This window comes from Ahaetulla prasina, chromosome 5, assembly GCF_028640845.1.
Source record: "Ahaetulla prasina isolate Xishuangbanna chromosome 5, ASM2864084v1, whole genome shotgun sequence".
Lineage (NCBI taxonomy): Eukaryota > Metazoa > Chordata > Lepidosauria > Squamata > Colubridae > Ahaetulla > Ahaetulla prasina.
Genome location: NC_080543.1, coordinates 42,307,509 through 42,333,227, shown reverse-complemented (window position 1 = coordinate 42,333,227; position 25,719 = coordinate 42,307,509). Strand labels below are relative to the sequence as shown.

At 36.0% G+C, this 25,719-nt stretch overlaps 2 protein-coding genes across 3 annotated transcripts in view; both read right to left on the bottom strand.

The window, feature by feature from the left end:
* Nucleotides 1–5,814: 5,814 nt before the first annotated feature.
* Nucleotides 5,815–11,358, bottom strand: LOC131199509 (immunoglobulin-like domain-containing receptor 2). The gene is made up of 2 exons (XM_058185334.1): nucleotides 10,205–11,358; nucleotides 5,815–7,849 (listed from the first exon to the last, which is right to left on the bottom strand). Exons 1-2 carry the CDS (start codon nucleotides 10,841–10,843, stop codon nucleotides 7,814–7,816), a joined length of 675 nt encoding a protein of 224 aa, XP_058041317.1. The 5' UTR covers nucleotides 10,844–11,358; the 3' UTR covers nucleotides 5,815–7,813.
* A 525-nt stretch (nucleotides 11,359–11,883) lies between these two features.
* The window catches only part of ILDR2 (immunoglobulin like domain containing receptor 2), a 56,314-nt gene continuing 42,478 nt past the window's right edge, over nucleotides 11,884–25,719 (bottom strand). The window contains exons 4-9 of one of the 2 annotated variants that reach the window (XM_058185335.1): nucleotides 24,873–24,929; nucleotides 22,849–22,995; nucleotides 21,354–21,530; nucleotides 19,059–19,172; nucleotides 14,184–14,394; nucleotides 11,884–12,565 (exon numbers count right to left, since the gene is read on the bottom strand). In XM_058185335.1, the coding sequence (XP_058041318.1) occupies nucleotides 11,890–12,565; nucleotides 14,184–14,394; nucleotides 19,059–19,172; nucleotides 21,354–21,530; nucleotides 22,849–22,995; nucleotides 24,873–24,929 (1,382 nt within the window). In that variant the 3' untranslated portion in view covers nucleotides 11,884–11,889. The remainder of the gene's footprint in view (nucleotides 12,566–14,183; nucleotides 14,395–19,058; nucleotides 19,173–21,353; nucleotides 21,531–22,848; nucleotides 22,996–24,872; nucleotides 24,930–25,719) is intronic. The other variant, XM_058185336.1, reaches the window with a different exon arrangement.

The following is a 25,719-nucleotide window of genomic DNA, read 5'->3' as shown; positions in this document are numbered from 1 at the left end:
TAAGTAGTAGCCCTAGTCAATCATAGTTATCTTCCCTTGCTGCTCTGTTAATGGGTAAACCTGACGAACCATGTTGCTCAGCAAACCGCTTAGGCTATTGGGTTCAATTCTCTTTGCAGTGCAAGAATCCAAATTAGACTGAGTCCTCTCTCTTTTTTTCTTTTTTTTTATCCACCTGCAAAAATCTGGAACTCCATAAGGCCCTCAAGTGTCTCTTACAGGGAGGTATTAACAATTGTTTTCCTGCCTCAGAAGGGTTAAGCTATGATTCTACTATTCCCTCTAGTTCTGTGATTGTAAAATAGAAGATAGTTAGGATGCATGCAGATATCTCCATGTGTGACATACATAAAAAACTGGCAGAACTTTGATCACATATTTGTGATTTATCATACCCTGTGGACATGGAGAGCAGGAGAGAGAGATTTTCCCTAAGTAGCTTATGCCACAACGATTGGATTCATATATCTTAAAATATAATAATATGTTTTATTTTATGTTGATTAACTCAATATGTAAGTTTATATATGGTTTCCTGCGGTCTGTTGAACAGGACATAATTTGCTAGGCTTACCAAACTCTCAAATCATACATCAAAATTTACAGACTACAGTAATTAGATTCACAGAACTCTTAAAATCACAAGAAAATTACCACATTTTTATTTAGCCTGATGTGTACCAGATTAATATTAGGCAAAGGTATTGCACTAATAAACAAAAATTCAATAGCTTATTTGCATGTAGCAATAGAATTAATGTGGTTTTTTCTATGTATTTTTGAAGAAAAAATAAAAAATATTTTAAAAAGCTGTTGTAAATAGCAGCTTCCAAGGAAGAAGAGACTAGTTACTATAAACCAGTAATGAAATTTTATCTAGTGTGTTAGACAAATCAAATATCTCTGATTAGTATATGGTCCAGTATATTATGGTAATTTAAACAATTGGTTGAGTACATTATTATTTTTTTATTTAAATAACCCAGCTGCAGTATCAGATGGTGCCAATATAGATTTTCCTCTTTATGTAAACAGGAATTTTTGAAAAGTGTGGTTTTAACTCTTATCTTTGTAACCAGTCCCAGCCAGTCATCAGTATGCAGTCTTCAGAAATTTGGAGTAGATTCTACATTAGAGATAATTATCAGTGGGTCCTTGGTCAGGAAAGTTGCCGTAATACATATATACCCGACTGCAATCATAGTCAGATTTTCAGCATCTGTGTATATGCAACAGAGAGACTTATTGGGCATATTTTTAACAGAATAAACATTGACGAATCTCTATATCTTTCTCTTCTTCATGCACATAAAAAGTTTTGGCATGAAATGTATTTAGTGCTTGCCCAACAGACAGTCTGGTCAGAGTCTTCCCACCATGTATCCTGGATGAATTACAGGTTCTTTCACCATTTCTGTGTTTAAATGCTTATGCATCCATACTCGAGTCAGCAGAAAAAAAATATTTGCATGAAAATTGCAGTCTACGTCCTTGACAATCTATGTTCTTCATTATTACCTCTGTTCTTTTTTTATTATTATTTGCATTTATATCCCGCCCTTCTCCAAAGACTCAGGGCGGCTTATACTATGTCAAGCAATAGTCTTCATCCATTTGTATATTATATACAAAGTCAACTTATTGCCCCCAACAATCTGGGTCCTCATTTTACCTACCTTATAAAGGATGGAAGGCTGAGTCAACCTTGGGCCTGGTGGGGCTTGAACCTGCAGTAATTGCAGGCAGCTGCTGTTAATAACAGACTGTCTTACCAGTCTGAGCCACAGAGGCCCTAAGTCATTGCTGGAAAATGCTGCCCTGATCAGGTATACATGCACCTTGTCATAAACAAAGTGATATGCAAAGCACCTCCAGCTTTACTGCTCATGATTAACAATGGGGTAGATTCACCCTTCTCTTAATTCCAATCTATCATAACCCCAACTGAGTGTTGGATAAAAATAGAATAAAATTCTTTATTCAACAGATGATGTCATAATGGAGGTTGAAGTTATTTCCAAAGATTTAGCTGTGTTTTGCCTTTCCTCTCATTATAGAGGCAACACACATAATGCATAAGGGAAGAGGGGTCACTCCCATTAGTTTTATGATTTTGCTATTTCACTCTTGTGCTACCCTGATAAAGACCACAGAGATATGGTCACACAGTAATACTAGCTGAGAACTCACCTTTTGAAATTATCCATCCCCCCAATGCTTCCAACATTCTACAAAGGATGTAAAAAAGCAATATCCATGAATCATACATCTTGTGCTATATGACAGGCATGTGTTTATAGCTGAGAAACAGTTGCATGCAGCTGAAGCAGTTTCCATGTATACAAAGGTGCATCATTTGGTAAAGAAGTTCAGTTCTACTGCTGTTACACAAATTCAAAGGACCCAGTATAAACTATATTTATTGAAAGTAAAAATGAGGTAGGAAGTGGCATCACAGCCACTGTTTCCCCCCTCCAATCCTTGTTAATGCAATAGCAATTAGACTTAAGACTTATATGCTGCTTCACAGTGCTTTTACAGCCCACTCTAAGCCGTTTACAAAGTCAGCATATTTCCCCAACAATCTGGATCCTTAATAGGAGTGTATTAATTTAGCCGGCTCACCACTTCAATTGAAAGATTCTGAGAAAAACATTTTCTGGTACAAGAAATAATATGGAGGGAGTATAAAACTCAGCAAGATGCCAATTATCTAAAATGATTGTCTATATCATATAAAAATATTATTCATGAATACCAATCATCAATATTATTTTTTATTTTCCACTTGGTATTCTTTCCAATTAAATGATTTAAACTAATTTACAGTGGAATGCCCTGAAACAATTGTGGGTTTCTGTGCTGCCTGAGCTTGGCTGTTTTCTTGCAGATGTTTCAGTACCAAACCAGCTAATGCCATCAGTGCATATTCTGTTCTACTCTAGAAAATGTAACAATTTTCTCAGCATTTACTAACAACGTTGTGACCTGTGATGGCAAATGAGAATTTACTGCACATTTTACCTCTAGGAAGCAATAAAAATATATTTATTTGTTACCTGGTTCCAAATGTTTTCTATTTATTTCAATAGGATTTATTTGCTGCTTGTCAGTAAGGTTGCCTTTTCAAAAAGGCAATAACTGAATGTCTAAAGTATGACCACAAGATGGTGCTGATATCTTAAGAATATATTGTAAAATGCATGTGCTTAAGTTTACAGAGAGCAAAAGGTGTCTCATGTTCATTGAGGAATTTTCACAAGATCACGCTGAAAGTTAAAATTAACTTTGGATCTATGTAATTGCACAATGGCATCTGTTTTGAGAAATTAGCCAAGTTTATTTGCTTGAAACTGAAAATGGTTGAGTTTCAAATTGTTTTGCAATGGTATTCCTTTAAATGAGAATAAGCAAGCAATCTATCATTAGAAGGAATTGAACTTTAGCCATCCTAGACATTTATTATTATTATTATTCTGATGATTTTGCAAGTGTGCATTGTAGGAGGTAGACGTCTAATTTCCTTTTTAAAACATAGCCAGAGAAATGCAAATAATATAAATTCATGCATATATGTTTGTAAGAAATTAATGTGTTTCTCTTTGATGCACCAAGTATGTGAAGGGATGTTTGCTTTTCCAATACTTTCTACAACCCAGGTCAGGAAGTGATTCTTCTTGTTCTCAGCATTATACAGCCAACTTTTGAGGAACTGAAGAGATAAAAACAGAGGCAGTGTAAATGTATTCTAATGCAAGTCCATTTGGCATAATTACTTGTAGTATCAGATGACTATCTTTTCAGATAAATGTCAAATGAACTCTGGCGATCAACAGGGTGAAAGATGTTGCAGTCAGGTTGTTCTCATATTTATTTTGAAATTTTCTGAAATGTTTTAAGTTAAATATTCAGTTTATGAAATTTAGCTTAAAGATGGTGGCTACATATATTTATTAAATACAGTAAAGATATAATCTTTACAAGTTTACATACATCACACTCCATTTTGGCTGCCCACTTCAAGCCTAAAATAATATTTGAGAGTGATTAGCTAGTTTTGAATTGAGCCAGCCTTCCTAATGCTGGACAGGGACATCCACGAAAAATCTAATAAATAATAAAATAATAATAATAATGTAATTAAGGCAAAGATCATATTTTTTCCTTCAGTGTCAAGCTGAGCTTATCAGCAGTCATCTCCCAAACGCAATTTCCTTCAAGGTTCTCTGAAAATTCAGTAGTAAAATGCACAAATGTTTCTATGTTATCACTAAAAACAGTATAGTGGAAATTTGACTTACACAAAGGACTGCCCCAGCCAAAATGCTGGAGAAAGGAAAACTGCAGTAATCTCAAGGTCAGATCATGAAGAGCTGCTTTAGAAAAACCCTTAATAATGTATCAGTGGTTCATTAAAATAAGTAGAGGTAAGGGTCAGCTGAATAAAACTGTCCATTGGAGTGGTGATTACTAGGCCACTTGTGAGCAAAATATCATACTGTCACTCAAGATTGGCGTATGCTACAAAAGTAAGTGGCAGTTACAAGCAATGGTGATTTATTGAATTGGATCAGTTTATATGAAATTATCTTCAGGAGAACTTATGCTACTTTCCTTTCACAAACCCTGATTCTACAGGTTAATTAGGATCAGAAGATAAATATATGAAGGCTTGATTATTTAGAACAGCGGTCCCCAACCTTTGCAGCTTGGCGGGCCAGCGGAGGAGGGGAACCGAGTCAAGTGAGCAGCAGGCACACGTGTGCAATTTAACTTGCATGAACAGCAGAGCAACACACACGTACCTGTACACACTCAGTTGTGAATAGGCGGCAGCCCGATAGTGGGCCACAGCTTGGGGGCTGGGAACCCCTGATTTAGAAAATGTATTTTCTGTTTTTCACTATAACCAAAGGATACTAAGTGGATTGGTATAAGAGCTGAAATTAGCAAGATTTCATTTACAGACAGAATCATTACATAAACATTTAGTAGTTATCTCTAACTTTTAATGACAGAAAAAGAATGGCCAAAGTCTGTTGACACCCAAAAGGCCGGATGGAAAGATATAGACTTTAAACACTTGATACAATTATATCTAGGGTTTCATTTTTGTATTCATTAGTAGCAGATCTTCTGCACTTATATAACATTTGGTCTATAATAAAGCAATTTAGCCAAGTTGTATCTGTCAAACTTCTGCTACAAGACTCTGAGTATGAGGTTGATTAACTGAGGTGTAAAAATGTATTGCTTTGCTGATGTGAAGTCTTGCAAATAATAGCACATAAAACCTTGAATTTACTGGGTCTAAGTCGAGCAGCACTCAGCTGCAGGAGACAAAATCCACTACTTTATATTGAATATGCACATGAAAAATATGCATGTATAAGACCGTATTTGGGTGTAATGGGCATTTAACTCTATCAGGCATCCATAACCCTCATTATTTCATTAAGTAAAAGATATATCGTACTGGGGTTTTCAAAGTATATTCATATTGTATCAATTGTTTTCACATCATGATACAGCATAATGTATTGTTGGTTTTGGCACAATGTATAATTTATATATTGAGATTTATGGATTAGTATGTTGGATGTATGTCAGAATTTATTAGTATATTTATGGATTAGTATGTATAGTATATTGGCAACAAAAACTTTTCACTTGTCCATCAAATCACAATTAAACTCAGGCTTAGTCTATTATGATACATGAACTAGTCAATAGGTCAATTATGCTGATAGTTAATGCAATCTCATTTACCATGAACAGGACACAGCCATATAAGCATAAAAAAAAGCACAACGGTCACTAAGAGAGCGTCTTGTTTATTAGTCTTCTACATCTAAAAAGCTACTGTATAGGCTAAGCTTACATATGGGTAGCTCAATTACCCCATGCTGATGACTTTCCATTATTTTGAATTAAAATTTTTGGAGTTCCAGCAAAATGCTGATTGACCTTGGACTTAAAACCTTGTGTATCTGTTGGGCACGAGTTTGTGAATAATTATAGCTGTCTGTTCTTTTCATCAGTACATACAATGTAACTTTTTTTATGCAAAGATGTTAACAGGAAGTTTCTAATGATTTTTACAGCTAGGAAACAATGTACTGGTTTTCTGCCAACTCTGAAATATTTTCTGATATTGATAAAGCTTAGTAACGAGTTGTCTATCAAGAAAAAAACCTGACATTTCAGAAAAGAAATCGAACTGTCTTAGTGTTGTCACATAAAATAAGATGGTTTATGTTAGGATATCATTGCTCTTATTTGTTAACAGCAATCCTTGTGTTATTTGTTAACGGAAGGAAAAGTGACAGCATGGCTTCTCCAATATTACAAAATAAAGCTAGTTTAATCGTAAAAAAATAAAAATAATAATCAAAGTTTCATAAGGTTGGAAACTCTCAGATTTTCTGGGTCTTCACGTGGAATATTTCAAGATTTTAGACCTTTTGTTTTTTAACATTTTAAAACCCTTTATTATAAAAAAATATGCATGGGAAAATGTTGAGGGTTTTTTAAATTTCCTGATGCCTTCAACTTGATACAAAAGAAACCAAACTCAAGAGCTCTTTAAGCTGCTAATTCTGCCACCCAATTGTTAAGACTATTGATGCTTTACAAAAAATTTAAAAAACATGAAGTAGGTCTTAATGGTCAGGTTTATCCAATGTTTTTTTTTAAATTTTTAGGGTTTTTTTTTCTATTGCTTTTAGAATAGTCTTAACCAGTAATAACAATCACAAAGTAATACTGATCTATGTGTAAGTATAAAAGAGAGAGAGAGAGAGATTTACATAGATATGTTCTTTGTTTTCACTTTCTCTCTGTATGTATGTGTGTGTATGCATTTTCTTTGCATCTCGTTTTATTCTTTCTAGTTGTAGTGTCTCCTCCCAATTGGTTTTCTAAAGCAATGGTAATTGTCCAAAGAGTATTGTCAGCAGAACCTGAGCTTGAGCTCATCTTATGATAGGACCATTCAGTAACCCCAGCTGAAGCCTTTTATGGCTATACTTTATCTGTAAGGCAATGCTGATACATCATATCAGACAATAGCAAAATAACATGGAACATTTTCATTACAGCAAACTATATTGAGTTTCACTTTCAAAATAAAACATTAATCTCACTGGCATCTCCCATTATTGAATGAACAGGACATTAAAAAACAATAACAAATGAAATTCAGATGTCATACATTGTTGCTTTGTCCTTCATAGTCCAATGCCCCACCTCTCTGTTTCAGGACATTTCCTAAAGGATGAAAATTTCCTTTTCTAGGTATTCTTGAAAAGTATTTCTTAAATCACAACAATCATGAAGTATTTATTTGAAGTCTTTATTTCTGTCTGTATGTGATTCAGCAGAGAAATGGGGCAAACTCCCTGAACCTGTGGCCATGTTTCCTGTGCAACATAAGACCCAGTGCATGTGGAAAGTCTGCCATATCAGAAGACAAAAATTCTACTATACATTGCAGTTGCTTCTCTAAAACTGCAAATGTTCCAGAGAGGGCTCAAGATAGAATATAAAGGAAGCACCTTTGCAGAAAGACATCCGAGGATAAACTTGCCAAAAGAAACCTTTGTGTTTCATTTCCTGGTCAAGTGTTCCTTTCCAAGGGGTTAGCCCATCAATTGCATGAGATCAGCCGGCTAACACTGACTATAAAATCTCAGTTCACAAGATGATACACAAATCTCTGAATGTACCCTATGAAAGCATTTATTTCTTTTTAAGACTTCATGACTTTGCTTCTGTTTTCCCAGTCCATTAAGTTAACTCTTCTACAGCAACATCAAACCACAAGGGACATCCTTGTTGGGAATTCATTCTGAGAAAAACAAGGAAAGAGAAGCAAAAAATATAAAAACAATCAACAAAGCTGGGATGTAACACATCAATGTTTTACGTCCTCCTCCCCCCAAAAAAACATAAAATGAAGAGGATCAAACATTTCTGCCATATTGTATCTCTAATACACATCTGCATAGTCCTCCAATTGAAAATAATGAAAAAATAGAACAATTTCATTTTGTATTCCTCTTTTTTAGAGTTAAAAAATGTACATACTCCATCAAAGGAGTTCTAGTTTTTTCCCCTTCTCCTTTGAAATAATGATCACTTAGCAATACAATAGTCAGTACCATGAAATATTGTGTGGTCAAGTGCTTATTCTTTCAGACAAAAAGAAGAACGGCTTCACTTCAAGAGAAAGGGGCCTTTTTATGATATAAATAAAGAAACAAAGTAAAACGAAGGTTACAATTATTTCTATATGTTAAGGCAAATCCCTTTTCCTCTTTTTTCTTTTATTCCATGTGAAACAGGCAAAAAATCACTGTGGTTCTTTTCACGTGGAACACACAATTCAATGAATCAAGCATTCAGCCTTCCTTTAAAAAAAAAAAAGCTTTTGCCCGATGGCTGAAAAAAAATATTTATCCATTACCAAGTTAATCTAGGAAGAGACAAGACACACAAAGAACAGAACAAAGTGGCCATTTGGCCATTTCAGGCCAACAGACTATCCTACAAGTCAGTTCTAATTGATCTAGAGGCTTTGCCATGTGCTAATTGTAATCAATATGTATTTTTCATTGATTTGTTGAATGGTTTATTATATATAATGATCACGAAAAGAAAAATGGCTATCATTCAATTATTTATTCATTCATAGGAACCTTAAAAACGTTTGTGGACAGTTTGTCCCTATTCCTTTGATCTGTTTTCTCATAAGCACAACCTGAAGTTTATATTTAATATAGGTAGTCTAGTCATCATTCAGGGACCACAACTGGAACCGGTGACTCAAGTAGGAAGCGAAAATTCATGTGACTGCAACTTTCTCTAAGTTATTACTTCAGATTTTTTTTTATGTTTTACAGAGTCTGAAGGATACAAATGCTTATATAGTCCCTTTTCCCTACTCCCTTATCTTTCAGAATTTCTCCCCAACACTAGGATAATTAGCAAGAGCAAAATCAATATCTGCATTTACATTCAATAGGGAGGAAGGGAATACAAGAGAGTAACAGACACACATAGCACCACATCAAAAGGAATGCAGTAGACCCAGTTTTTTGCCTAGCATACTGCCAGCTGCCAGCCAGTAGCTGCCCAAGAGACAAACAACAGCCTTTAGTGTGAAACTCATTTGGATCTTGTCAGTTTCAGGCAGCAGCTGTGAGCTGTATGGTTTTATCAACTAATGAAGATCACAGAGCTGAGCCTGTTAGCATTTTTTAGCAATGCACTGTGCTTTGGCGAAAAGTTTGGTTACAGACAAATACTCTGCTTTGTGAGTGGGGGAGGGAAGAAAAAAGTGATCAGGCACAGAATAATGTATACTAACAATGCGTACTACTAACTATATGTACTAACTATGCAAACATGTGACGGAGAAACAGATGCTGTGAAATTCATAAATGTGGATATTGATCACAAAATAACTTTTCACCATAGTTGTAACTGTGAATGGTCACTGACCAAGGCAGTCACTAACAAGGATTTTCTGTATACTCAGATTTATAAGGTATTCAATTTCATGATTTACTGTTCACAAATCTGGTTCACCACAAGGGTATCAATGGAAACCAATGAAGTCTCACAAGCAGAAGAACCATCTGACTAGACTCTAATACAGGATCCTTGTCTTTTTGCTATCATTCTTGTACTTCCAAAGCTACAATGTTCAATGGATAGTTCATATTGTAAATTCATTGTATAACAACTCTTTCAACCATTAAGAAATAAGTTAATGTCTTTCAAGTGTGGCCTAATATTAAATTCTTTAACTTATAAGTGTAAATTAATAAATAATTATCTTTTTACTGATGAAATTAAGATGACATTAAGACAATTCCTACTGATTTCATGGCATACCCTTCTGCCCATGACACATACTTGCTGAATTCATATTTTGCTTCACTCATATTTCTCTTAATCTATGATAATGAATTTTGCACTATGCTTTTCATCTGGCCACATTTTTAGATGTGGATTTTTGAGTTGTAAAAGAAATATTCCCTGAGATAAAAAAAAGTAGTGAGGGGTGGTGGTGGTTTTTTTGCCAACTGCAACTTTAACATTAAATCCAGAGTACACAACATCTCCAAATTGTTCTATCAAAGTGCAATAAACATTCTGCCCATTTATCCCCAGAGCAAGGGTATCAAAATAGCCTCACTGTTTTGGGGGGATCTTTTTTCCTCTTCTTTTCTGATGAATTGAAATTAGGTTGTTCTCTGTTTTTGTATGAAGAACCCCGACTCAATTCCCTTTCGCTGTAAGGTGGCAGAGTATCTTCTCCTTCCTCTTGTTGTGGAGGTTGTTGCTGCTGCTGTTCTGCTTTATAAGTTGATGATGGTGACCAAGCATAATAAGATCCTCCCCTTTGACTGGATTGTGAGCTGAGTTTTGAAGGCGTCTCACTATGTTCACCATTCTCATCATAGCTTCGTGATTTCCTTTCAAGGGCACTAGTGAGGTAGGAGTGATCATACTTCTGACTTCCCCCAGGTGTCCGACACACTAGCCTAGGCAGGTGTTTCTCTTCATGCATACGTCTCCTAGGTGGACTGTATCTCCAACCCCGGTCTGGGTCTGTTACTGGTTCATGGTTTCCTCCCCTGCATTTACTATAAAAATCATCTGAATTCTCCAGATGTTGTATTGGCCCCACCCTTGATCCTGTTCTCTCAAAATGTCGTGGCTCCTGACTCGCCTCAGTCCGATGAACCTGTTGACTGTAAGATTCAGCAAAGGCTGCTAATTCATCCATGGAGACAGCTGGCACTCCAAAAGAAAAATTCTTTCTTGAAAGCATTTCTGACTTTGATCTCTGCTGGCTGGGTAAGAGATAAAAGAGATGCTTTGAATTTTTGGTTTAATTTTTTTAGATTAATTATGTAACCTACTTGCCTGTTCAGCCAATGTAAGTAATTCCCAGATGAACATTTGAAATATTATAGCAGTATTATACTTGTACTGGCAGCACCCAAGTGAACAGTGGAAAATTCTTTTTTAACACTGATTGCCCTATTTCTAGAGCAGAGGAAAGTATATACCTATACAAAGTCAAAGCTTTTTATCTGTGTAGTTTTCTATATCCATGCTACCTGACAAAATTATTCTCCAAAGCCTCCAGTAGAGGTCTTTTACCACATGCTCTTTCAATTGAATTTGCAGCTATTGACTTTGGATCCTTTGCCAGGCAAATCATCTATTGTGCTGTCAAACTATAGTTAACAGAACTACAACACATGCATGACTACAAGATATATATTTTAACCTCAGTAAAAATAATGACTGAGACTTAAGACTGGTTCATCCTGTATCGGGTGAACCAGTAGTATCAGGAGGTTCTTCCCACCTGCTCAGATGCTTCTGCACATGCGCAGAAGCATTGTGCACGTGAGCACGTGCGCCACGAGCAAACCGGTAGTAACGGGTTTTGAAACTCGCCCCTGCTTAAGATCACAGAGCTGAACCTGTAAACTGGTGGTTAGCACCTTATTAATCAGATAGGAACAATCAACTAAGAGAATAATACTCCAAATATGTCATTTATTACATCTCTTCTTTCCTCTAAGATGAGATAGCCTGGCTCAGAGAATGACTATTACTAAGCCAGGCATGTGTTGGGGATGTCCTGGTTTGGTAATAGTACATATGAATAAGGTCTGACACAGTAGTTGGGTGCAAGCTAAATGAGACATAATATTTTGGGAGAGGAAAAAAAAGTAGTGAGGGGTGGTGGTGGTTTTTTTGCCAACTGCAACTTTAACATTAAATCCAGAGTACACAACATCTCCAAATTGTTCTATCAAAGTGCAATAAACATTCTGCCCATTTATCCCCAGAGCAAGGGTATCAAAATAGCCTCACTGTTTTGGGGGGATCTTTTTTCCTCTTCTTTTCTGATGAATTGAAATTAGGTTGTTCTCTGTTTTTGTATGAAGAACCCCGACTCAATTCCCTTTCGCTGTAAGGTGGCAGAGTATCTTCTCCTTCCTCTTGTTGTGGAGGTTGTTGCTGCTGCTGTTCTGCTTTATAAGTTGATGATGGTGACCAAGCATAATAAGATCCTCCCCTTTGACTGGATTGTGAGCTGAGTTTTGAAGGCGTCTCACTATGTTCACCATTCTCATCATAGCTTCGTGATTTCCTTTCAAGGGCACTAGTGAGGTAGGAGTGATCATACTTCTGACTTCCTCCAGGTGTCCGACACACTAGCCTAGGCAGGTGTTTCTCTTCATGCATACGTCTCCTAGGTGGACTGTATCTCCAACCCCGGTCTGGGTCTGTTACTGGTTCATGGTTTCCTCCCCTGCATTTACTATAAAAATCATCTGAATTCTCCAGATGTTGTATTGGCCCCACCCTTGATCCTGTTCTCTCAAAATGTCGTGGCTCCTGACTCGCCTCAGTCCGATGAACCTGTTGACTGTAAGATTCAGCAAAGGCTGCTAATTCATCCATGGAGACAGCTGGCACTCCAAAAGAAAAATTCTTTCTTGAAAGCATTTCTGACTTTGATCTCTGCTGGCTGGGTAAGAGATAAAAGAGATGCTTTGAATTTTTGGTTTAATTTTTTTAGATTAATTATGTAACCTACTTGCCTGTTCAGCCAATGTAAGTAATTCCCAGATGAACATTTGAAATATTATAGCAGTATTATACTTGTACTGGCAGCACCCAAGTGAACAGTGGAAAATTCTTTTTTAACACTGATTGCCCTATTTCTAGAGCAGAGGAAAGTATATACCTATACAAAGTCAAAGCTTTTTATCTGTGTAGTTTTCTATATCCACGCTACCTGACAAAATTATTCTCCAAAGCCTCCAGTAGAGGTCTTTTACCACATGCTCTTTCAATTGAATTTGCAGCTATTGACTTTGGATCCTTTGCCAGGCAAATCATCTATTGTGCTGTCAAACTATAGTTAACAGAACTACAACACATGCATGACTACAAGATATATATTTTAACCTCAGTAAAAATAATGACTGAGACTTAAGACTGGTTCATCCTGTATCGGGTGAACCAGTAGTATCAGGAGGTTCTTCCCACCTGCTCAGATGCTTCTGCACATGCGCAGAAGCATTGTGCACGTGAGCACGTGTGCGCCCACGAGCAAACCGGTAGTAACGGGTTTTGAAACTCGCCCCTGCTTAAGATCACAGAGCTGAGCCTGTAAACTGGTGGTTAGCACCTTATTAATCAGATAGGAACAATCAACTAAGAGAATAATACTCCAAATATGTCATTTATTACATCTCCTCTTTCCTCTAAGATGAGATAGCCTGGCTCAGAGAATGACTATTACTAAGCCAGGCATGTGTTGGGGATGTCCTGGTTTGGTAATAGTACATATGAATAAGGTCTGACACAGTAGTTGGGTGCAAGCTAAATGAGACATAATATTTTGGGAGAGGAAAAAAAAGAAAGAGGGAATTGTACTTTATTTTGCGTCAATCACTTCAAATATTGCTCTATTTCTGAGCACAAAGAAAGTGAAGAAGTTGTCTACTATAGACTGTGTATTATAGAGTGTAATACATCTTATAAAAATGTATTATTTTAAAGAAACCTAAAATCTGATTTGTTGAAGGTGATACAGTGCCTAAACAACACTATCCAGATAGTTGACATATCAGTATGGCTCCTTAAACAGGCTATGCTTGGATGTTAGATGTTTTATGCTGTCTGACAATGTTCAAAAGATAAAGCACACACAATACATTTTCCAGATAAGACAGTGCCCTTTTATTGTGCTTCAATTGTGCAAACTACTTTGTAATTTAGCTTAATTATTATTAAATATATAACCCATCTTTATTTTGTACAACTCAAGATAGTATACATAACGTTCATTCCTCATAACAACAGCAATGTGGGGCTGTTGGGCTGAGAGGATGATTGGCATAAAGTCACCCAGCTAGCTTTCATGCCTAAGGGGGAACCAACAATCACAGCCTCCCAGTTTCTAACCCAGCGTTTTAACCACTACATCAAACTGGCTTTCCTGACATTTATCATATCCAGTGGTATATCAGTTCTTTTAAATGCCTTACGTTCATACTTGCTATTCATCCATATAAATCAGGAAAGTAAAAATACTGAAAAGCAAGTCTTCTGTTTCCACTTTCCACCATTGAACTCACCTCATTCTGAAGCTTCCTCTGTCTTCCCTGTAATCAGAACGTGTTTGTGGCCTGGATGTACCACTTCCACTAACAACCCCTGTCCAGTACTCAGCATCACTACCCATGTCTCCTGAAGCAGGAAGTGCTTTCCTGCACACCTGACGGTAAGACTGGCGGAAGTTGGCACCCCCGTCGTGTAAAGAACTGAGCTCTGAGATGGTGTTATTGTCTGGGATGAAAGATCGTAATTATTGGGAAAGTGTTAGAGAAGATACAATTTCTTGAGACACTCATACCACCCTGAACGTTATTTGCATAAACAATTTCATTGTTACTTATGATGTAGAAGAAATTACAAGTAATAGTTCTCAACCTTACTTATTTTAATTCTCCCCACTGATTCTGTCAAAAAACCTAGCTGCCACTTGGGGTGGGAAAGTCGAATTTTTCAAATTGTATCATACATATAAACTTATGTTCTGCTATTATGTTTATCACTATCAGTAATTATGATAGATTTTAAAAACAAAAAACTTGCATTAGTACCATGATCATAAACTTTACCCTTTAACTCTAAAAAGAATAGGTGAGATTAATTGGGGTGAAACAGTGTTTGACATGGGAAACCTTCACAAATCAAGAACTATTCCAAGTAATGTGACATGGCACAAAATATTTATTTATCAATTTGTTTAATAACAAGCTTATGCTTTCATAAGCTGCTCCAAAGCTAGATGCCAGGAGGTCCACTGCTGAATGCTCAACTTCCTTTGTCTTATCACATTCAAGTGGAGATTGATTACATCGCCTTCCATCTACCTGGTCTTCCTTTTTGTTATAAATATACATACTGTATGTAACAAGGGTTCCACAGTGCTACTTAATGGGCTCTGTCTGACCAAGGGAAACTTAAAATTGTAGTCATCATCAATAATCTCTCGTTTGGGAAATTTACCAGCATTCTGCAGTATGGAACTTCATTCTTGCAAGAACAGAATACTTGTTGGCTTTTGGTTTGTAGCATGCTGGCTGATTTTCTCTATTCTCGTGACACTCTACTAGGAAGAATGTTCTGCCATTTAGTCCTTGGTACTGGTGATGCTGGAAAGTGCTGAGATAATTGACTTAGCATTTCTCCATCTGACTGAGGCCTGAGTGAGAAGGATTCATTTCTTTGGGGCAATGAGGATGTTGCCAGTGTGCTTGTTCCCAAAAGAATCAAATAAGATAAGATTAGGAATCCCTAGAGAAACTGAGCAATTCAAGGCCTTCTGCTTGTGTTATATGTGTGCTTTGTTATACTTGTTGGCATACTGTTTATTATCGCTAAGTACTGTATATACAATATCTATGGCTGTTAGTGCTGGTATATGCTGCAGGATGGGTGTATACCCTGTTTCCCCCAAAACATCCCCTGATAATAAGCCCAATCGGGCTTTTGAGCGCATAGCAATAAGACCAAGCACTTATTTCAGGGTTCAAAAAAAAATGTAAGACAGGGTCTTATTTTTGGGGAAACACAGTAGAAGAATGAGTTTTCAGGCAATGGAAGATGTATCACTGGGAGCACAATTAGTCAAATAAAGAAAAATAACAGGCTAAATCAGGGGTGTCCAAACTTGGCAACTTTAAGACTTGTGGACTTCAATTCCCAGAATTCTGAGTGGAAGTCCACAAGTCTTAAAGTTGCCAAGTTTGGACATCCCTGGGTTAAGTGTTTGAAAGCTGTCCCATTTCCAAATAAAGAGTTCCAGGCCATCTTCTATTATGCTGGTCCTGCTTTAAGAAATCAGGTCACCTTGTTACTAACGTTTTATCCATTATTTCAGTGCAGATAAGAGGACTGATTGACATACATTATCAAAAATTGGGTGCAGATATTGATAGAATTATTCTCATCCTCTTTACTCATTTAAGTAATAATTTCAGGGCAACCTAGTTTGGAGGGCCAATGAGGGAGTGCTGATGTTTTCATAAAAATTTCACCATTCTTATAAGGGAATATTCAATGTTTCCATGTATTTGGTACTGGACCAACAGTAGTGTTGCTGGCCTATTAATCATCACGTTCTCCAACAATCCCCCTGGCTAAATTGGCTGAAGTGGCCTTAGAGGTGACAATGAAGAAGCAAGAAACATTCATTGAGACTTGTAACATTGCTATTTGGCGGAACTGTTTCACGTAGTGAAAAGATTCTTCAATAGTGACCCAGTAATGACATCTCCTGAAATGTTAACTTATTCGTTGTGGTGAATTTGCTAAGGAAGTAGTTTGTGTCTATTATAGCTGAATCTGGAGAGAAAGAGAGAGATCACCAACAGTTCATGTTTTAGGGGACCAGTTTCAGTTTCTGAGAATTGAGGATAGCAATATGTTCCACCTACCACCTGCAAATTTGATTTTTGTCCATTTTGCTTATCACATCTAGCAGACAGGAACTGATGATATTGATCCAGGGAGAGGTAAATGCCTTCTCTGCTCTAAAAGTAGTGGTGGTTAAATCCTTTCGAAAGACCACATCTTAGACTTGGGAGATACTTGAGAACTATTGCCCTATTACAGATATTATTGCTTGGGCAAAATGCTTGATAGGATGATAAACAATTTATTTATGAGTTATTGGATAATATTGATACACTAGACCTGGTCTAGTTTGCTTTCAGGCCTGTTTTGGCACTGAAGTTACTTTGGTTTCTTTGCTAGATAACAGATTCAATGGGAAATACAGGATAAGTACAACTTTCTATTCTCTCCTGGATTTAATCTTAGTATTTTGCCATCTACTGCTGAAGTTGAAGGCATTGTTTTTCAATGGCTTGGTGCCTGCTCCAGAAAAGATTAAGGGACTATAGAGTCCCTGGCTCCATAACAGATCCATTTTATCACTCTTGTTTAATATCTATATTAATTCATTGGTGCTATCATCAGTAGATTTGGAGTTGAGTATCACTTGTATACTGATGATATCTATAACTCTAACTGGTACAGTTTTTTTGTAGATTATTTTTGCCAGGAATTGGATCAATAAGCAGAAGCTGAATCCAACAAGATGGAAACACTGTGGATTGATTGTTTATGAACTGGAAAAATCTTCAGTTCTGGGTCAGATTGCTATTTATTTCCTATGAAGGAGGTGGTACACAGTGTTAGGGTATTAGATTTTATTCTGTCACTTGAATGCTGGCAGCTGCAACCCTTCTGATCAGGGATAATCCATGCCCTGGTAACATATGCATATTTGAATTATTGAAATGAACTTGATATGGGTCTGTTATTCTGGGTCTGTTCTTGAAGATGGCACAAAAATGCTGCTAGTATAGAATGCAGAAGTGATTATTGCATTGCTTGCTTACTTAGATTTATTCCTTTATTTTGATTTTATGGCTTATAAGTTTCTTTGAAAAGTTTCTTTGAACAGTGGGAGGCTATACATTTTTTTAAAGAACTAAATGTCTGGTAAGTCTAATTTTAACGATTGGTCCAGTTTAAAAATATTACAAAAATGACTGCAGATCATAGCTCAATAGGGGGAAAAAATTCAGAAAAAACTAGAGATTACATCTTAAAAAGTGGCCTTTTATAGTGAAGTCTGCTTATAGAACAGCATATCAAACCAATGTGACATTTATATTATAATGTAAACATTTTCATATGCATTATTTCTATGGTGTCAGAAATATGGGACCTCAGTAATACTTTTTCTGGAATGATAAATGCAGCTTTTCACAATGACTTGATATTTTCCACCCATCACCCCCATTGCTTATCCCACTGCATGCAATGACATTTGGATCCTAGGCATTCCAATCTGGAGGGACCTTTTTATAGTATTCTTAGTGGGTGGAAATGGCAGCATGTTCAGTGATGAGTGTTGTAGAACACCATGTAATTTGCTAGTTTTTCCTCAGAACTGTGTTTAAAATCATTCCTTCAGTCTGCCTATCAACTGATTGAGGCAGCCTGCATGTCTGAGACTGCTAGAATGTACTGGCTCTCATAAAGTGAGTCTATTCAATGTGTATGCTAAAAATAGACAGCAGCAATTATTATTATTTACATAAAAACCCCGTATTCATCAAATCTGAGAGGACTAGATGAGTCAATGACTTGGGTTACTATTTTGTTTCACTTGAAATGATTGCTATGTACAGATAGATATGAGATAAAGTATCCGTGGGTAGCAATTTGTGGGCAAGCACCTGCTATAATATTCTTTAGGAAAAAAACACTTCAATGAATGACTCAGTTAGTCACAGTGGAACTTATTGGATGGAAATGGTAATATAGCTAATTTATCTTCTTCCTAAACTACTTGTTAAACCTTTTTAAAATCTGGTTTATAGAAAATTGGTTAAGAGTGGATTATATTATATATTACTAGTTTATGACATAAACAATATTTAAATTACTTTTAAAAAGTAAGCCATATATTCATTAGCTAAGCAATAGAGGAAAAATAGGCAGTTCTAATCATTTATTCTTTATTTACTTTACTTTATTCTGAAGTAAAAGGACTTATTTTATGCAGCATTGCACACAGGGGCTCATTTAATATTTTCATATTTTTGTACATATTGAAAAAGTCACAGAAAGTTCCAACCTCCTTCCAACTGCAAAAGGACTACATAGCATGTTTATGTAATTTATGTAACTTAATTTACACAAATTTATCAAGCTTTTGGAAAATTTCTCCTAAGGATTTTTGAAAGTTAGCACACTTTTTTTGAAGGGGGCAGTATATATTACTAACAACACCTGGAACCAGCGTTACCTAAAGGATAGAATATGGTGGTAAGCATGGCAGTGGGAGGTCTATGTTAAAATTCCATAATATTTTAAATTGAAGAAAAGGACAGCATTAGTTTGAAATAGTTGATAAAATTGTTTCTCACATCTCTCTCGCATCCTTCTGGCTGGGTCAAACTGAGCCAATTCTTTCTCAACATAGTATAGCACCTTCATAGAATCTCTGTCTTTCTCCGTTTGTATTCGGTAACCCTTGTGCACTGCATAGAGAAGTAAGGAATTGGTAAATGTAGTCTTTCTAGGACACAAAGGTCTAACATTCCATTAGAAGGTAATTGTCCTATGATGTATAACTGCCCTAGGAATTTTTAAGCATTTAGAAATATATTTTATTAAATAATAATCTTCCCTAGCTACTGATGATGGGGAGGTTTCCAAGTCCACTTCAAAGTGCTGCTTGTCATCTTTAAAGCCCTGCTTGGGTCAGCTTCTACCTGTCTCTCTTTGCCGTAGCTTTCTCTGAATTTCATCTGCCCATTCAGTAACATCTGATAGAGAGAGCTTGATAGGAATCCCAGCATCAATGGAATGTAATCTTTACTAACCCCAGAATTCAAATTTTCTTCATGGTTTTCCTATTCCTTTGGAAACAGAAACATTCCCAACTAGATATCTGACACAACTACTCTTAAATTCATTTTTAGACAATCATAAAACATAGCTCTTCATTTGACATTTAGAGACAAGATAATACTAGGATAACATTATTGATTAGTTAATTGTCTATATAAAAGCAGGATAAGGAAATTCTATGCTTTTCTAAATAGTAGTGCATCCAATTGATTGAATTATAAATTCTGTTTATAAATTCTATTATTTTAACATTCCAAAAATGAAGTGGCATAGCAATATATTGGAGAGGGAGGGAGGGAGGGAGGGAGGGAGGGAGGGAGAGATTACCACTTTGTGTTCCTGCACCAGATTCACTTGGTGCTAAGGGAGGTAGATGCGACTTCTCCACAAGGACAGCATGAGATGGGACGCCACTACCCAAAACAGTAGGGATACAATATGGACCTGGGATTGATGTGACTGCAGGAGGATATCCAGCTTTTGCAGCTTTTCCTGCTTCATACACTGAAAAAAGAGTAACAAACAATACTTAAAATATATCAATGAGCAGCTGTCCTTTTCTTGTTTAGCTAGCTAGCAGATGGTACTTAGTCAATCTTGACTGAATGTGAAAAATGAAGAAGGACTGGATCTGATCACTATTCGAATTGAAGACCCTGAGGAAACTCAGGAGTGTAGGCTACATTGGAAATGGAAATAGAAAACTTAAAATCATTAGCTGAGCACAACTCAGAAGATTGTCAGAATAGCTTTTCCTTGATCCTGGAAACTTGGGGGAGAAAGGATACAAGGGAATAAGCATTATAATGGAAACTTGGTGAACTCGTTTTAAAAAAGCAATCTCACTAGAAGATATTGCAGAACACAATTTACATATTAGTGCCACAGGAAAATTTGGTTTTTGAATTGGTTATTTGTACAAAATTGAGCAGTGTCTTACAAGGAAATATGAACAACTGAATAGACAAGTCTAGGATATAAATGAAATTTGAAAAAATATAACCAAACAGTCTCTTGCTGAGGAGAGGGCTGAACTGAGCCAATTCTTTCTCAACATAGTATAGCACCTTCATAGAATCTCTGTCTTTCTCCGTTTGTATTCGGTAACCCTTGTGCACTGCATAGAGAAGTAAGGAATTGGTAAATGTAGTCTTTCTAGGACACAAAGGTCTAATATTCCATTAGAAGGTAATTGTCCTATGATGTATAACTGCCCTAGGAATTTTTAAGCATTTAGAAATATATTTTATTAAATAATAATCTTCACTAGCTATTGATGATGGGGAGGTTTCCAAGTCCACTTCAAAGTGCTGCTTGTCATCTTTAAAGACCTGCTTGGGTCAGCTTCTACCTGTCTCTCTTTGCCGTAGCTTTCTCTGAATTTCATCTGCCCATTCAGTAATATCTGACAGAGAGAGCTTGATAGGAATCCCAGCATCAATGGAATGTAATCTTTACTGACCCCAGAATTCAAATTTTCTTCATGGTTTTCCTATTCCTTTGGAAACAGAAACATTCCCAACTAGATATCTGCCACAACTACTCTTAAATTCATTTTTAGACAATCATAAAACATAGCTCTTCATTTGACATTTAGAGACAAGATAATACTAGGATAACATTATTGATTAGTTAACTGTCTATATAAAAGCAGGATAAGGAAATTCTATGCTTTTCTAAATAGTAGTGCATCCAATTGATTGAATTATAAATTCTGTTTATAAATTCTATTATTTTAACATTCCAGAAATGAAGTGGCATAGCAATATATTGGAGAGGGAGGGAGGGAGGAAAGAGGGAGAGATTACCACTTTGTGTTCCTGCACCAGATTCACTTGGTGCTAAGGGAGGTAGATGCGACTTCTCCACAAGGACAGCATGAGATGGGACGCCACTACCCAAAACAGTAGGGATACAATATGGACCTGGGATTGATGTGACTGCAGGAGGATATCCAGCTTTTGCAGCTTTTCCTGCTTCATACACTGAAAAAAGAGTAACAAACAATACTTAAAATATATCAATGAGCAGCTGTCCTTTTCTTGTTTAGCTAGCTAGCAGATGATACTTAGTCAATCTTGACTGAATGTGAAAAATGAAGAAGGACTGGATCTGATCACTATTCGAATTGAAGACCCTGAGGAAATCTCAGGAGTGTAGGCTACATTGGAAATGGAAATAGAAAACTTAAAATCATTAGCTGAGCACAACTCAGAAGATTGTCAGAATAGCTTTTCCTTGATCCTGGAAACTTGGGGGAGAAAGGATACAAGGGAATAAGCATTATAATGGAAACTTGGTGAACTCGTTTTAAAAAAGCAATCTCACTAGAAGATATTGCAGAACACAATTTACATATTAGTGCCACAGGAAAATTTGGTTTTTGAATTGGTTATTTGTATAAAATTGAGCAGTGTCTTACAAGGAAATATGAACAACTGAATAGACAAGTCTAGGATATAAATGAAATTTGAAAAAATATAACCAAACAGTCTCTTGCCGAGGAGAGGGCTGAACTCAGCAACCTCATTTGTTACTTCCAACTCAGTGATTCCTCCCTTAATCTCACAGCAGTTTACCTTTACTACCATTGACAGCTTCAAGTTAGTATAAAAGGACAACTTGTTAAACCGATATGGTAACAAAGTAATACTAATACAAACAAAATGTGCACAAAGAAATCGTATGAATGTTCTTTCTCACCATATAGTCATTTTGATTCAGAAAGATGAGTGCCATTGAGAATGCATACCTATCTTCTCCAGTACAATAATCCAGTTCTTTTTAACTAACTGAATTTGCAGATGAATTTAAATGTCATCTAGCTACCATGGTTGATTGAAGCTGCTGAAATGTTATGAAAAACATTTAAATCATCAAAAATTAAACAGCAGCTTTAAAAAAATAACACTTTTAAAAGTTAACATTGCAAACTCACACCCAATGGTGGCTTTGTGTTAGCTGTTAATATACCTGCTAATTGAAACCTGAGAAACCTGCAAATTGTCTGTGCCAATCTTCATATTAATTCCAAAGATCTCAACACTTTAAGATGAGCTTTTGAGAAAACTTGTAGAATTGCAGATAAGACGACTGACAAAATCTGGGTATGCTAGCAAAAAAAATCTCACAATTAGGTACATTATCCTATACTAGCAATACAAATAAATTGTAAACTTTGAGTCAGCTAAACAACAAGTTAAATAAAAAAAAACAGTAACTTGTTTATACAAAAGGCCAAAGGAAGTTATACCACAAGACATGTTTTAAAAATGTTCTAAAGCATTGTATACAGTTACTCACATGCTCGTGGACAGCAGCAGGTATCTGGACAGCAAGGGCAACGAATGTAACAGCAGCAGTTATGAGGACAGCATTGGCACCAGCAAATGCCGACTAGGAGAAAGAAAAGGAAAACCCCCAGGATCACCAAGCCCACAAACATCCATTCTGTAAAGAAAAAGAAGATACATTAATGAAAAGTTGGAGGTGTCAACCAATAACTGATTAATTGATCAATGAAATAATAAATGAATTACACAATACATAGGCTGAAAACAAATGCTAATCTTTAGCTCATGATACTTATTTGATAAAACTGGTTTAAATTAAAAGTAGACCCATGAATCTCAGTTCTAGAACTATTTAAGACAGAAGCAATAGCATTTCCTGAGAGGGTCTATAAGGAGTAATGCATTGTGTATAGTATAATCAAGGAGAATGGCAATATAATGACACACATGTGTATGAAATGAAAAGCTCAAAATCCTCTTTTTGCTCATTTCAAATGGGTATTTGTTCTACTACTCGAAATTTGAATTTGTTGGCTGAATGGACAGCCAAAAAATTGGGCATGGAAAGGGGTGAGGATTTCCATCTAGAATATAACTGAAGTTAAAGTATGGGATTATTCTGAAATACATTAAGCAAAGAAATAATGAATAAAATAATTAATTTTATAATAATGACATAATAAAAACAGTGTAATATAATATGCAATAATTCAAACATCATAAAGGTGCCAATTCATAAAAACTCGTAATAAAAGATAGCTTACAGCAATAATCAATTTGTGCAGTCTTGATGTTCATTGATACCATCTTGGTGATATCTTTGCAGTTGTTTCATTACCACACTGAGTAACATTATCACCAAACTAGGTAAGATCATCAGTTACTAGGTAATGAAACAGCTGCAAGAAAACTATCAAGTTCAAGGAGCACTAAGGATCCCACAGTTCAATCCAGAGCTACAATATTCTCTTCTATCAATAATTAATCTTGAAGATAGCCATTCCCTGGTCAGCTATTCCCTTATTGTTTGGCAACTCAACAGATGAAATATAGCTTCGTAGTCTTTCTAAATGTCAATAGAAAAGAAGCTATCTTTAATTTGAATACAAGCTAAAATGATGAGTATTTTATGTAACTAAAATTATGACTTTATTGGATTTATAAAAAGCCTGTAGTGTTGAAAAAAGAACTGTTAGATTTTTAAGTAGCTTTTTTAAGTAGGTTTTTTTTAAAAGACCAGGAAACAATTTAACAATTCTTCATTAATGTATGTTTATACATTGTTTTAAACTGGTATAATTACAGTAGGGTAGGTATAAAAGGCTAGTAATGGAATCAAATTTCCCTAATATTCTGTCCATAAATGCTGGTATTCAAATCAAATGACCAGGCAGCCATCATTCTTGTTGGGAATAAAAAACAATACATCTTAAGAAAACATACTGGTAAAATCTGCTCTGAATATGGCGTGAGATAAAGAATGGCCAGTCTTTATGTTGCCGGGATCTTTTTTTGGGGGGGAATAGGAGGGCCAAAGCAGGGAAGATGATGATGCAAAGAAAGTAGACCCATGCAACACACTCATGAAAATAATTTCTTTTTTTTATGTTTTAAATGGGAACATTGTTTTAAGAATACAGTAAATTTGATCTCTAAATAATGTAAGCTTCCTTACTGAACATGGTGTGAAATAATCAATTATACCAATAATCTGAAGAAGAACGTTTGTATACTACAAACAGTATTTAGAACATAAACATACTTCCCATGAAATATCCATATTCACTTATACAATCCTAGCCTCTGAGTTATTGGGAGGGAAAACAAGACATAAATCTAATAAATCAATAAAACACTCTTTTTACATCTCATCTTGACCAATTAAAAACCTTACCACTCCCCCCTATTCTCCACAAATTGCAAAAAGTTATTGAAGAGGTAATGAACTGACGCTACAAGTAAAAGCAGGGAATAAATTCACGAACAAGATACAGTAGAAAACAGAAGAACAGAAAGTGTTAGATGACAGAGTACCTGACATAATATCCACAGCAAAACTGGGTAAGAGACCAGCAAGCATCCCTGTCCTGCCTAGAAAAGACCAGGAGGAATGGAAAGAAGGAAGTTAGTGCAGGAAAATCACTTCCCATTCTTTGTCTTAACATTAAGCTCATAGAACTGCATGGTATAAAGCCTATATATGCTCTTTTAGAATATTGATCATCTCTGCTTTGTTTTTCATGATATAAGTACGTGTGATGAAATGCTGACTGTTTTACATATTGTAACAACTTCATCATAATATTCCATATATAATGCCGCAATATATTAGCTGATACCATAAGGCTTTGACAGATACTCATCTTGACCATTACCTATTGATAAGTTACCTACGTTTTTCAAAAGTTACCCACAATACTGTCCATATTAGGTTGAACTTACTGTATGTATGAATATTGTTGTTCTGTTCTGCATTTTATATTTGGTCCAGCATGGATAACTTTATATTTTGACTTTCATTAAGTTTCACTGGCAAAATTTTACACACAAAACATCATATGCTTTATCTTAACTAAGCAAGAGGCAACCTCATTTGGGCTTAATCAGGTTGTCTTCAGTGCAAGAATGCAGGTGGGACTACAGTCATTGCTCTTTTACCATATCAGGTTTTTCTTTATAGGACCCTCCCCCAAGATGGCTGCTGAATGTTATGTGGATTTTTCTCTCCTGCCGATGATCTACGGATTTTGCTGCCAAAGTTGGCGGTTTGGTAGCGCTGCTCCCTTGATTTCAATGGAACCACTTAGGATTGACCCAAGACGACTTTTGGATGACCATGGACCTAACCTGGGAAGAGGAATCTTGAAGATTGCAATTCCCA

Excerpts from the sequence above, each read along its gene's own strand:
- LOC131199509 (XM_058185334.1), bottom strand. The coding sequence starts at position 10,843 with ATGCTTTCAAGAAAGAATTTTTCTTTTGGAGTGCCAGCTGTCTCCATG. Across the intron at positions 7,850-10,204 it reads AAAAAGATCCCCCCAAAACA|AATGAATTCCCAACAAGGAT; the intron begins GTGAGGCTATTT and ends TGTTTTTCTCAG.